Consider the following 13,645-nt stretch of genomic DNA (forward strand, 5'->3'; position numbering starts at 1 on the left):
TGCTGTTTTGTTGTTACTATCACAAAACAATTGATGATCTGAGTTTATGAACTACAGCGAACAAAGTAAAAGAAAGCAAGCCTGTCACATCTGAACTAAATAACTCTTCATTTTGTAAAAATCCTTGTTAGTTTGTGCTGAAAGCTAAAGCTAACAGCTAGTCTGAGCAAGTCCAGTCTGAAAAACATCATGGTGGTTCAAACAACCCACATTTTTTTACTATTTAAACCTTCATCATGTTCCCATTGGATGGTTATTTAGAGAGATGCCAGTGTTTATATACACAGAAAATGGAGTAGAAGGCAGTGTACCACCAGTACATTGCCTTCTTCCTGTGTGAAACAAAACACATATACACTGAAAAAAATAAAATCTTACCAAGTACAAATATCTTAGAACATTTAAGACAAAACTAACTTACAAGTACAATATGGAAGCTTGTTTTAAGTTCTTGAATATATTGATAAAGTATTAGTTCTACTGCAGATTATTTCACTTATAAAAACACATTTTTGTTTCAAGTGAAATAATCTGCCAGTGGAACTAAAACTTTTTCATCAATATTCAAGAATTATTTACTTAAAACAAGCGCCTATATTGTTACTTGCAAGTTAGTTTTGCCTCATTTCATGTGCAATGGATATTTGCACTGGAAACTAGACAGAAATACTTGGTAAGATTTTTTGTTTTTGCTGTGTAAAATGTTTCTAGTTCAGGAGTTTTAGAAGAGGCTGTTTTATATTTTTACACTTCCTTACTTTTCTACTAATTTCTTACTTTTACAGGAGAAGCTTTATGAGTTCAGTGTTTCACACAGGAAGATTATTGGTGGTGCACCGCCTCCAGCCTCTGTTCTCCTCTTCCTCTCTTCCATTGTGAATGTTGCTGCTTTGAAATGATTGAGATTGGTGTTTTTGATTCTCTATTTTGGATTTACACTAAATAAAAACACAAAGACAGTGATCTACTCCTAGGGCGCATTCACAGCAGCCATGTTTAATCCGCTCTAATCAAATTCCAGTTCATTTGTCTAGAAAGTTTGGTTCCTTTGGGGAGGTGTGAACGCGCAATCGAACTAATGCGAACCAAAAAAGCGAACTCCGGTCCTTCTACAAACCTCAGTCTCGATTTGACTGAAGTGAACTCTGATGGGCTTTAAAAGCAAGTGTGAATGCTAAGCGGAACCAGAGACCGTTCCAAAAGCAGGAAGCAAACTGTAGCGCATGGCATTCTGGGTAAATACAACCAAAACAAACCAGAGAGTTCAGCGCTAGCGGGAGAAATGTTTCATGACCTTTTGCCAAAGACAAAACAGAAATCCTACAACCGCTTCTCCGTTTTTGTTTACATTTTGTGAAGAAGGAAGTTGCATTCTGTGTCTTCTTCTGAGGTTTTCTTTCAGTGGTTTTTGTGGCAGCGCCCCCACAGGCAAGGAGGGGAACGGATTTTTCAGTTGGTTTTGGAACCACACCAGCTAAAAATGTAACAAATGTAGCTGTTTTGGTCCTCAAGCGAATAAAATCTAGTACCTGTCTATAACGTTTTAACAGAAAATCACCTAAAGAAGTCCTTAGCTCACCCCTGGTTGGACTGATGGCACAGCGGGTTTTTAGCACCAGTAGAGCCAGCGGGCTGAATAGACATATCAGTAAGCTTACACTGGTGGGACGCCACTGACCTCCGGGTGGCTGTCCCCACTCTGCTCCAGCTCTCTCATTGTCACAGACGCTTAGGCTTCTCTGGTTTCAAAGGAGCCGCCCCCCCCACGCTCAGGCTCGGGCTTTGAGTAGGAACCTTTTAATCCTCAGCATCGCCTCTGCTCTGACAGCTATGGAGGAGCGCTGCTGCCACCTGCTGCGATGGTGGTCCGCATCGCTGTCAGCTTAGACCCACGGCTCCTCATGGCGTCTGAGGAGATTCATCTCTGTTCCTTGAAACAGAGATGAAACATCTCAAGGAAACATTACCTTGAAAGGCCTGGCATCTGCTTCTACGTCTTTCTGAAGTCAGATCGCGGCTTTAACAATTTGAACATTTTCTTAGTATTACAGTTAACTCTGGTGAAAGTTTTAAATTTTACCCAGTGGCTAATTGTTGGCCATGACGCATGTAATGCGTCTGCGGTGTAAACAACCATCCTCCACTGCATAGAGGGAAGCTCTGAGTTGAACAAGATGACTGTAGATGTTTATTCAATGTTTGTAAGCATGGCCAACACGGACTGAACAACTTCATTCAGTTCCTTCAATATAATCATAAAACATAATATCGACGTCGTCGATCAGAACTTCTTCTGTTCGCTGATTGGTCCTGTTGAAATTCTACCGGAGACAATCCAAGTTAATGGGAGAAAGTATGACTGTGTTTGGCCCGTTGTAGATAGAAAACAAAAAGTAGCTTTAAATTTCCTAGAAAAGAAAAATGTTTTAGATTAATCTCAAAAATATTCTAGAAACAATTTTGACATTTCTGAGTTTGAATAGTTGAAAAATTGCAAAGCAAAAAACTGTAAATCTGCACAAAAAAAGAGAAAAGTAATATTTTTTTTACTTTTTAATCTCAGACATTTCTTAGTCTTGTTTGCAAATTTCTGAGATTAATCTCAAAATGTCTGAGTTCTTTTCTAGCAAATTTTCACCTTTTGGAGCTCAGAAATGCTCGTTTTTCTAGAGTTTTTGTTGCAAATCTTCGACTTTTGGTGAAATTTCATTGTTTTTTCCATAAAATTTCTAAGGACAATCTCCAAATTTGAGATTTTTAGTTTAGGATTACAACTTTTTTTTTCTATTTACAATGTCCCTAATTCGCCCAGAGCCAAGATTAGAAACCAGGAGAAATATGTCGTAAAGCAGTATCCAGCTGCTTTTCCGCTTAACTAACAGCGTCTTTATTTTTTCAGTCTTTCAGACATCCTTACACATTTCCTTCACCTTTCTCACCAGCAACTGCTTGTGAGTTTGTGCTAATTTGTGGCCAGAGTGCTGAAAACGCAGGCGCTCGTCCTGCTGATTACCGTGCAGGCAGCAGAGGCGCCTGGTGGCTTTAACCAGAACCAAGTCAGTGGTTTCTGTCCAGATGGACTGTGTGACGGCTAGCTGCGTGTCCTGCAGAGAGCAAATCATCCCAAAGCTGTTTGGTTGTCTGAAAACACACTGAACGGCGGGAGGGAAGGAAAACCGAGAATTAAACTTACATTCCACTATGTCATATACTGTATAGCAAACCCCTGTTTGACATTACACCTTCTGTCTGTCAGTAACCAGTAACACAATATTCCAGTAACACATTGGACCTGGTAACACATTAACCCACCTTTATGTACAACTTGTTCATCAGTAAATAACCTTTAAGAAAATGGTTGAAAGGAAAAAAAAAAGTGCCGTACAAATAGAAGCCTAATATTTTTTGTTCTTGTTTTGTGTGAGTGTACTGTACACCTGTATAATGTATATTTTAATATTTATATGCAGCTGTTGTATTAAAGTATATTTTTAAAATAAAAATCTGGAGTTGGGTTTTTCCTTTGCGTTTAATTAAAGTCTATATTATGTGTTAAATTTAATTACTTTTTAGTGATAATTTGAGAAGCACGTGGGATAATAAAAAAAAATAGAAATCCTTCTTGACTTGCTAATTTATTTCTAGGAGTTTCAATGTGTGAAACCGAGAGGTGCGAGTGAAGAAGAAGAGGAGGAAGAAGAACTGCTTCATATTTAAGGAATCAGGACTGAAATGTTCACCTGGAGCTCAAGAGCGCAGCGGAGCACCTCCTGCAGGTGTTATGGGGTACTGCACCCGCCTCATATTTCAATTACAAATAATAAAAATCGCTCCTCTTAGAAAATGTTTTGTTTAAATGTGGGACATAAAAAATATCTATTGGACAGTGGAACAGTCTGGTTCAGCACTTGAGGAGAAAAATTAATTATGTGATGGCTTCTTTTTATAGCAAGTGTGGAAAAAATAATATAATTTATTTCTGAGGGGAAAATATACAAATACATATCCCGAGTACTTTAGAATCCATCCATCCATCCATTTTCTGAACACCCTTGTCCCTCAGTGGGGTCGGGAGGGGTGCTGGTGCCTATCTCCAGCTAACGTTCCGGGCGAGAGGCGGGGTACATCCTGGACAGGTCGCCAGTCTGTCGCAGTACTTTAGAATCCTTAAAAAAATAAAAACTACATAAAATACATTATATTAAATAGTTCTGTCATGACTAAATCTAAGACCTGTAATGAATTTAAAACATTTTATAGCTTAAATTTTAGATACATTAATTTAAAAAATAGATCCTGTTTGATAACATTTTTATTTTTGCTATAAAATCCAAATTATCCAGTGGAATTAATTCAGCAAACACGGCGACAACACAAGTTTCTCCTCGTTTTTATTGGATTGGAAATGTTTAAATTCACATTTATGTTACCTCAATTAAAAACATTAGAAAAGAAACACTTTCTCCTTACAGTCTAAAATTGCACAATGCCCAGCTGAGAGTGAAGAGCGGTCCTTTGGGAGGAGGCAAGATTAAGAATGTTCTAGAAAAATCTTTGGACTTTTCTGAGTTTGAAAAGTCAAACATTTCAGAGAATTTTTTTTTTTTTTTTGACTTTTGAATCTCAGAAAATTTCATGTTTTTTCTCACAAATTTCTGAGAATAAAGAAGCAGCTGAACCAGAAAATCCCCGTCATGATGGTGATGGACATGAAAAAAAGACGACAAAGAGTCCGAGAAGATTAGAGAACTGTTTCTGTTTCTCCTTTAGCCAAACTCTGACCCTGGAACAGCAGGATCATCATCTGGATGAATCATTCCCGCGTTTCCGAGAGAAAACGACCAGATTGTTCCTGGATGGCAGGAGGAAAACGCTGTTCTCCCACTGTGTGGTCAACACATTACACAACTTATCAGGAAGTGTTCCTGATTACTTGTTTACATCATCCATCAAGACAAGAAACACTCACTTTATATCAAAACACAAACAGAATGCAGTCGATGTGGAGACTGGAGAAGAAAACATTCTTTCCTGAGGGTTAGGCTTGTTTTCCTTATTAAACAAAATAAAAAAAATGTTGAAAGTGGATCCTGTTGGGCCACAGACAAGCTCCCTACCAAAACCAACTGTTCACTGCAAAAACAAAATATTTCCAAGTATGTCTGTCTAGTTTCTAGTGCAAATATCTTAGTGCACTTGAAATAAGACAAAACTAACAAGTAACTTTTCAGCAAGAAATAGAAGTTTAAGTAAATTCCTTAAAATTGGAGGTAAATTCCACTGGCAGATTATTTCACTAATGAGACAGTTTTGCCTTGTTGTTATGAGTGAAACCTGCCAATAGAACAAGGATACTATATTTAGTGAAATGCTTCTGGAGTCAGACTTTGCTCTAAATGAAATGGATGAAGAGGAGGAGGAGGAAGATGGCTTTGAAAGGTCATTCAAGTATCGGGGATCGTTTTGTTGCTGCAGGATTTCTTTCTTTCCAGGAAATCTGGTTTTGGTTTCTGAAGCCTCGTCGTTTCTTCTGCTGGAATGAAACGGAGGCTGCAGACTGACGGCTGCAGCTGCTGCGCTGAAGGAATGACGATCGCATTTCTTGGTCAAAATAAGACAACAGTGATGGTGGTTAGAACAGCTCAGTCGCTTGTGGCTGAGCTCAACATCGTCGACGTTTTAACCAACTCTAGTGTTTAAAACAATAAAAACAATGAAAACGATGGTAAAAGAGTCTCTTCCTTCTCCTTCAGACGACGCTGGATGAGCTGTGGTCAGAAGTTTACATACACCCATTTTTATGCAAGAATGTCGTTCATTTTGAACCTTAGATAATTTATTTCAGCTGTTCACTGGTGATAGAAGAATAAACAACTTCAACAACAATTGCAACTAATTTGAATTAATTGTCATTTTGTTTGAACACCATTAGCAGCCATTCAGAGGTTTGTATTGGACCACACTTCTTTTTATAAATGTTAGAACTCATTAAATTGTGTCCATTCCGCTGTTGATTTACGATAAACTAGAGGAAGTTTTGCTTCTTTATTATTTAGTAATGCACCAGTATGATGCTTCCAAATATATCTATGCAAATTTGACCCAAAGATTTTTGTCTACAATTTCTACCAAGAAGAGTGATCAAATGTGCAGCCAGAATTACACCAGATGCCTGTGGTGAATAAAGAAACATGATGTTTCTCTACTTATCGCTGCAGAACATTTAACCGGTGGGAAGGTGTGTGTGTGTGTGTGTGTGTGTGTGTGTGTGTGTGTGTGTGTGTTTAAGCCTGTTTGAATTAGAAGAAAACAACAAAATCAAACGTGTTTACCTAACTTCTAATTAATTAAAGACTAAAATGAATCAATAAAAGTTTATGCTGATGAGTGGATGTAAACCTCTGACCAGAAATCTCGATCTTATTAAGGAGTCATTAAAACTGAGGTTGTACCAAAGCCAGGTTTATAAACACTCGTCCTGTTTTTGAAGGGAATGAGGATCAGAAAGAGGAAAAAACTCTAAAATGTGGCTCTGATGCAGCCGTTCAGGTGATTCTGTTCATGCAGGAAAAGAAGATGAACCTGGACAACATCTGCATCGCTGCACGATCAAAAATCTGAATATCCAGGCGAGTTTGGTTTCTTGGCTCATCGGGTTTTGGACCAACTCCGTCCCGTCACATTTTCCTCGACACTCACAGCGAGTTGAGAGCGCAGCAGCGCGCCGCGTCTCTCTCAGGGCAGCAGCGCCTCTCCCTCCTCGGCCCAGAGGAGATCCAGCACCTCCACCTGCCGCAGCTCCCGCTGGTGGATCCTCCGCAGGCGCAGGATGTAGAGCAGGATGGCCAGAACCACCACCAGGAGGCAGAGCGAGAACAGGTGGTGGTTGTAGACGAAGGAGGGCCGCAGCCAGCCGGGGTGGCCCTGCCGCAGCGACTCCTGCTGCAGATCCCTGCACAGACATACCGGTACTGAAATATCCATACTCCGATCGATTCTTAAATCTAAGTTTCAATACTTCAGTCAAGTGTTATCAACAAGAGCATGTTAGAAAGTAACTACATTTTTGAGGTCTTGCCTAAATGGGAGCTACTTTTTCTTCCGCTTGGTAGGTGTGTAATGTGTGTAAAGCCCAAACAGGGATTTATTTTAGTAGGGTTATTACTCTACACATTTTATTTTAGTTTGCAACGTTTTCACATATTCTGTATGACTTTCTGCTGTTGTTAAAATATCCTAGCTGAAGTACATGAGGCTGCTATCTGAGTTTAAAATTAACATACTAGAGCGATGCGCCAGGTTGTTTTTAGGAAGATTTGAATTTAGGACTCTAGCGATTCCTCAATTATCTGCCTTGAAGCTTCGTTAAATTATGTTTTTTTTTATTTAGCGCTCCGTGTTTCGGCCTGGTGATTGATTATGTTGCGCAGCGCTCTCGCTTCCACCTCTGGGGTGTTGCTAAGTGCTAACAGCGTAACGGCCAATTTTCCAGTTTGTTCGTGGGGGTTTAATTGATTGATGATAATGTCCAGGTTTTTATCATTTATGGGGGATCAATAAACATCCATAAACTAAAAAAATAGGCATTTTTGTGAGCCTGTTGCTTGACTATCATTTCATAGTTTTTGCATCATTTTTGTCCAGGTTAACTTAAAAAGTGAGTCATTGTTGTTATAGGTTAATTCTCTATATAACAGAAAATTAAAAAATGATGTGCAAACATGAAAATCGGGCCAATGTTGATATCCGATATTAGTATTGCTGTTAGGGAAGAATTTCCCAATATTTTACTTTTTCTATTTTTTTATCTGATTACTCGATTAATCATAAGAATAATCAATAGAATACTAAATTACTATAATAATCGTTTACAACAGCCTTATTTGAACTACAGCTTTTGTTTTTTTTATTTAACAGGAAAATTAAGAGTTTTTGCACAAAGTATCGGTATCGGATCGGTATCGCCAATACCAGCTTCAATTTTACTCAGTACTGGATCGGAAAGGGATTCGGTGGCATAGAACATCACAAACAGACGGATGTGAAGAGGCGGCCTGTGGAAACGAAGGCAGCAGCTCTGACTTAAATACCTGAGAGGCAGGAAGCGCGTCTTGAACAAGATGGCCCCCAGAGTCCACTGCACCTCCTTGTCGTAAACGAGCTGCGCCGTTTTCAGGCTGGCGTAGTCGGAGGGGAAGCGGAAACCGGAGTGCAGGACTTCATACATCCAGGCTGACTTGAAGCACTGATACCTGAGGAAGAGGAGGAGAGCAGGGTTTCAACATCCTTTCATTATAGTTTAATTTTATTTTGTTGTGACTTTTTATTTGTCTATTTCAGTTTGTTTTACTTAGTTTTTAGAGTGTGTTTGCTACTTTTTATTAGTTACCTGTTGTTTAGTTTAGTTGTCATTAGTTGTTATTAGTTTTTACACACTGGTTCATTTTTGGGTGCAAAATTCAGACACATCAAAGTATTATGATTATATGTACATCGACTGGGTGATGAATACTCAACAGAAGATACTAGTTTTAAAAAATATTTTTAATTAGTGTTGAACAACCAACTGCGTTTCTTTCTTCCAACGTTTTGCAGCCTAGCCCTAACCAGGAGGAGCATCAAGATTGTGTGTGAAAAAAAAATCTATTTCACATCAGTTTGAAAGACAGTTAAATAGATTAATAAACACAAAAACAAAGAGTATTATACCCAATTCTACCTATAATTTCAGTACGTTTTAGTTAGTTTTAGAAACGCACAATATAGTTACAGTTATAGTTTTTACCCTTTAATTACCATTTTTATGTATTTCAGTTAACAAAAAAAATTTTTAATTTCAGTTTTTGGTATTTTGTTAGTTTTATGTCATCATAATAATCTTGGTTCAAACCTGCAGCCCAGGATGTTGACGTCCAACAGTTAGGAAGAGTTTGGATTTGTTGCTAAACTTTATACCAAAGTGCAATGCTAATCTAAAAAATGCTTTCTGAGCCCCACTGTAACCCAGCGATGATCATGCTCATGTAGGCGCTGCCCACATCCTGCCCCACTCAAGCTGAAGATTGCAGGTTTGCTGCAGCTGCGCAGCCAAACGGTGGCCATGCTAACTAGCATTAGCATCCACAGCAGGTTCTGCAGGCTGCCTGGATACAGTAGTACAAACAACCTGTGCTTCTTTTCTTTAAAGGTTTCAGTGTTTTGTTTTCCCAGTAAAACAAAGATGAATCCCATCAGAGCGGAAACGTGACAGAAAACACAGCGACAGATGAGACTGAGTCAGCCACTTACTTCAGCCTGCTGATGTCCGCCTGCTGGGAGAAAAGCTGATTGTCGAGACGCTGTTTCAAGGTTGACCATTTGGTGGCGCAGTAGTCCTGTTAAAAATAATAAAAATAGATATTCAGCTAAATAATCCAGTGCACTGCTTGTTTATTTAGCTTGTGTGTTTCAGTACCTTTGCAGCCTGAGCGTATCTGTCGCTGTTGTACTGTCCGCCAATCCGCAGCACGTCCTCCATGCAGTAGAAGAACTCAGAGAAACCGTAAAACTCACTGTTGCTGAAGTTGATGGGAGCCTGCAGAGCAAAGCGCTAACAGTTAGCCATCGTTTATTTCTGCTCCAGGAACAGATCAGAACAGACTGATCAGTGAGAGGAACGAAAACAGCATGAAGGGAAACATGAACTGAGGGATCCTTAGCAGATCTTATTCATATTCTCATGTTAAAATTTCACATTTTCCCAAAAAGTGACAAAAAAGTCACAACTTTTACATAAATTTATGAGAATACGTTTAGACAGATGGATCTTCAGACAGTGCTATTGTAAATAAAGTTTGTATATATAAATATTTTGCCACAAAGTTCCAGAAAAAAATAGTTGAATTGACCTTTATACTTTTCCAAACCTTGAGTAAAAATTCTGCATATTGTGTATTTTCCAGGCACAAATTTCCAATTTATGGCACAACCAAGTAACTGTTACCTTCACTTGTTATAATATGACTTAAAAGAAATGTTACTTTGCAAATTGACGGTTTGAAATTGGGCCTCTGTCTCTTTAAGACAGCTCCTCTTTCCAACACTCTGCCTTCAGAACGTCATCACAACAAAATCTCTCCATTAATGCTTTGACTTTGATCTCAGGAATGTTACACTCAAAAGTAGCTTGTATGATGAGTTTAGCAGACACACAGTTCCACCAGCAGTTTGCTAACAGCTGCTGCCGCTAGTCTGAAGGGTCAGAGTGGAGAAGGTGCAGTGGAGGGATGGACTGTGAGGCGGAAACTCAGCTGGAGACTTGAGGAAAAAGGCAGCATTTCTACAAACAGTGGTTGCCATGGGAGATTAAAGGATTTCTAAAACATGCATAAAACACTTAACATAATGTAAAGCTCAAAAAAACTCGATTTTACATAACACTGTCCCTTTAACGTCTGACAACCCAAACGCACAACTGTTAAGTGCCGTACACATTGATCGGTAGTACCTGGTAGATCCCCTGTGGAGACATGGTGCCGTTGTGGAGGCCCAGGAAGGGTCGTACTGCCTCCTGACACCGACTCCAGTCGCCACTGCCCCGCAGGTACACGGTGTGGTTGCCCCGGGTGATGGTGTCAGACATGCTGACCGGAAGACAGGGGTCCAGGTAGGGCTTCTCCTCACTCAGGCCCGTCTCTGTGGTCAGAAACCTGAACAGGAACATGGAGGCATTTACTGACCTGGAAGCTGAATATTTCATCAGCACTCAGCCTGAATCCTAATCATAGTTTTACTAGAAAAATATTTTTGCTACCATATGTACAAAGTAGAGCATAACTGTGAAGTAGATGCATAAATGCAGAACAGATCAATGTGTGGACATAATTTTGTGAACAGAAACCAAAGTGAAATTGTTATCTAAAGAAGATTACAGTTTTCTTTATTACAGTGAAAATCAGGCTGAAAATCTAACCTGAGCCTTCAGAGCAGGGGTCCCCAAACTACGGCCCGCGGGCCGGATCCGGCCCGCCACGTCATTTGGTCCTGCCCCCTGAACAAAGCCGGATCCGGCCCGCCTGCTCATACCAGAGAGCATTCAGTGTTTTTTCATATATTGTATTTTCCGGTTTATATGTGGATTTTTCTTCAACCACCAGGGGGCTTTTGAGCAAATGTGAAACTTACTTTCCCTCAATGGAATATATACTCGTCAGTCACCGTTTCACTCACGGTTTTTTCCATTTGCATTCTGGGTAAAAATCTATCCAAAAGTGTCGTCGTCTCTCTCCCCCCCCGTCGACAAGAATTTCGTTGTTTTTTTTTACTGCAAAAACTAAGACCGGCCCCCGACCACAGAAAGGAACAGATATGTGGCCCTCGCAGGGAAAAGTTTGGGGACCCCTGCTTCAGAGCCACATAAAGACAGTTACAAAGTCGGCCTTCCATATCCAGCAGAACATTTCAAGGATTAAAGAACTAATGTCTCAGCAAAACCTAGAGAAACTCAACCGGGCGTTTATCTTTAGACGCATTGATTACTGCAACAATGTCTCCTTAGGTCTGTCCAGCAAATCAATCCTCTAGCTGCTGCTTGTATCCTGACTAAAACCAGGAAGACAGAGCATAAATAACTAAATGGTTTAGCACCAAAATACCACTCAGATCTTCTGGGTCTAATCTGCTCTGCCCCCCAGAATCAGAACCAAACATGAAGAAGCAGAATTCAGTTTTTATGCTCTTCTAATGTGGAACAGACTTCCAGAAAACAGCAGAACTGCTGAAACACTGAATTCCCTTGAAGCAAAGCTAAAAACTAGCTCATTTTAATGGAAGGTGAAGTAAAGGCACTCCTCAGTGATTTCCTGCTCTCTTACCATTGATACTATTTTATCAAACAGCACAGAGGAAGTTTCTTTGTGGTAACAAATCAACACCTTTTGCCTCTCACCTGTTTTTGGATATTGTGCTGTTGGCCAGCTGGTCCTCGTAGCGCTGCCTGGCCATGTTGCCTCCGAAGCCCAGGAATGTGGTGACATAAACTCTGTAAACATGCTGCGTTTGCTCAACGTCGCAGCCGAGGTTAAACTCGGCGAGAACGCTCTTTCCTGCCTCCTCCTGGAAAACAAGGGGAGCGTCAAACTGAATCACAGGACCCAAACGTCTGGGTCGGACCGGTCCAGCTTCTGCTTTTCCTTACTTCTTGTGGCGAGCTGAAGGTGATGGCACCGGGCACCTCATAGGCGATCTGCAGCGAGGCTCCGCCCATATCCATGATGCCCACTGTGCGGCGCCTGCTGATTGGCGGCTGGTTTTCCGACCCAGTTGTCACCTCAACTGTTGCGTCCTCTGATTGACAGAAGATTTTTAGATTTTTTTATAAAAATCAGCCATCGTCTCCGTCTGATTACATTAATATCTCCAACTCACCCTCATCAGGATGATCAAAGCGACCAAGGACAAAATTAATGCCAATCCAGGCGTACACTCCTAATGTCGTCAAGGCGACAGGAACATGATGAGAAAATAAAACACAGTTAGGGACTACACAGAAGTTTACAGAGCAACATGCACCTTCAACTGTTTCTCTGTCTGCTAAGATGTGAAAAACATGGCACCGTACCTTCCTGTTTCCCAGAGATGACCTCAGCGTGTGAGCGGGAAAACAGGAAGTCAAACTCCAGAGGAACATCCATGACTAGGTCCTCCAAGATGGCCGCCTGCTGGCTACACATGGAAAGGCACAGCGTTGGATTAAACACTGACGGTTCCAAGAGATGGAATATTAGCAAAAAAAGATAGTAAGAAAACAGATATTTGTTATGAACTAAGAGCTGGCTGAAACGATTATTTGTTTTAATTGTGATTAATCAATTGTTGAAATAATTGTCAACTAATTTAGTAGTTGATTAATCGTTAACTGGAGAACACTGACTCAAACAGAAGTCCATGTGTTCAAAGAACAACATACTCAGAGCAGCAATTAAGCCAAAACTGAACAAAATATATTATATATTTTATTATCAAAATAAATCCATGTTTAAACCTTTAAACCTTCTGAAAAATGTGTTCCACCCAAAACTCCTCAGTTTTAGCTTCATCTGGTTCAAATTCTGTTAAAAAATCTCCTGCTAAGCACCTTTTACTAAGCAATTATTAATTAAAAAAACAAACAGATCAGCCTCACACTGTATTGATGTTAAGTCACGCAGAACAAAATGAGCTTTTCACATGTTAATGGTAAAATGATTGATCCATCCGTTCCTAATGATCAAATGTGAACTAAAAAAAATATTTTATTACATTTTAGGCAGTAAGCCTTTTACTCTCCTATTTAGAAAGGGAATCTAATTACTGCTTTATTTGCATTTTCTTATGCATTTTTAATATTGCATAAAATATGCTTAAGTGTTTTGATGAAAAATCTGCAGAATGTGACTTTTTTTTATCTGATTACTCGATTAATTGTTTCACTTACCAAAAATAATCGTTAGTTGCAGCCCTAAAGTAAACTAGTTAAGATTAGAGACAAATCTGCATTTAGTCACTGTAATAATTATACATTTGAGAACAAGCTCTTAGTTTTCCCCTGATACAGTGGGGGGGGGGGGGAAAGTGGGAAACTTTTTTTTTATAAACCCTTTTTTTTTTTTTATTTTAAAAATTGTTT

At 39.7% G+C, this 13,645-nt stretch overlaps 2 protein-coding genes across 2 annotated transcripts in view; one reads left to right on the forward strand and one right to left on the reverse strand.

Moving 5' to 3' along the window:
• The window catches only part of LOC106948733 (CREB3 regulatory factor-like), a 42,706-nt gene extending 36,097 nt beyond the window's left edge, over positions 1–6,609 (forward strand). Inside the window, exon 12 of the transcript XR_001425236.1 lies at positions 6,239–6,609. The gene's annotated coding sequence lies outside the window, so the exon portion shown is untranslated. The remainder of the gene's footprint in view (positions 1–6,238) is intronic.
• Positions 6,447–13,645, reverse strand: part of LOC106948732 (ectonucleoside triphosphate diphosphohydrolase 7-like) — a 15,824-nt gene continuing 8,625 nt past the window's right edge. Inside the window, exons 6-14 of the mRNA XM_015034572.1 lie at positions 12,599–12,702; positions 12,406–12,465; positions 12,176–12,324; positions 11,927–12,093; positions 10,487–10,688; positions 9,455–9,574; positions 9,289–9,374; positions 8,091–8,252; positions 6,447–6,952 (exon numbers count right to left, since the gene is read on the reverse strand). Of these exons, the coding sequence (XP_014890058.1) occupies positions 6,736–6,952; positions 8,091–8,252; positions 9,289–9,374; positions 9,455–9,574; positions 10,487–10,688; positions 11,927–12,093; positions 12,176–12,324; positions 12,406–12,465; positions 12,599–12,702 (1,267 nt within the window). The 3' untranslated portion in view covers positions 6,447–6,735. The remainder of the gene's footprint in view (positions 6,953–8,090; positions 8,253–9,288; positions 9,375–9,454; positions 9,575–10,486; positions 10,689–11,926; positions 12,094–12,175; positions 12,325–12,405; positions 12,466–12,598; positions 12,703–13,645) is intronic.

Source organism: Poecilia latipinna, unplaced genomic scaffold (assembly GCF_001443285.1).
Source record: "Poecilia latipinna isolate Pla-1442-1.1 unplaced genomic scaffold, P_latipinna-1.0 Scaffold305, whole genome shotgun sequence".
Classification (NCBI taxonomy): Eukaryota; Metazoa; Chordata; class Actinopteri; order Cyprinodontiformes; family Poeciliidae; genus Poecilia; species Poecilia latipinna.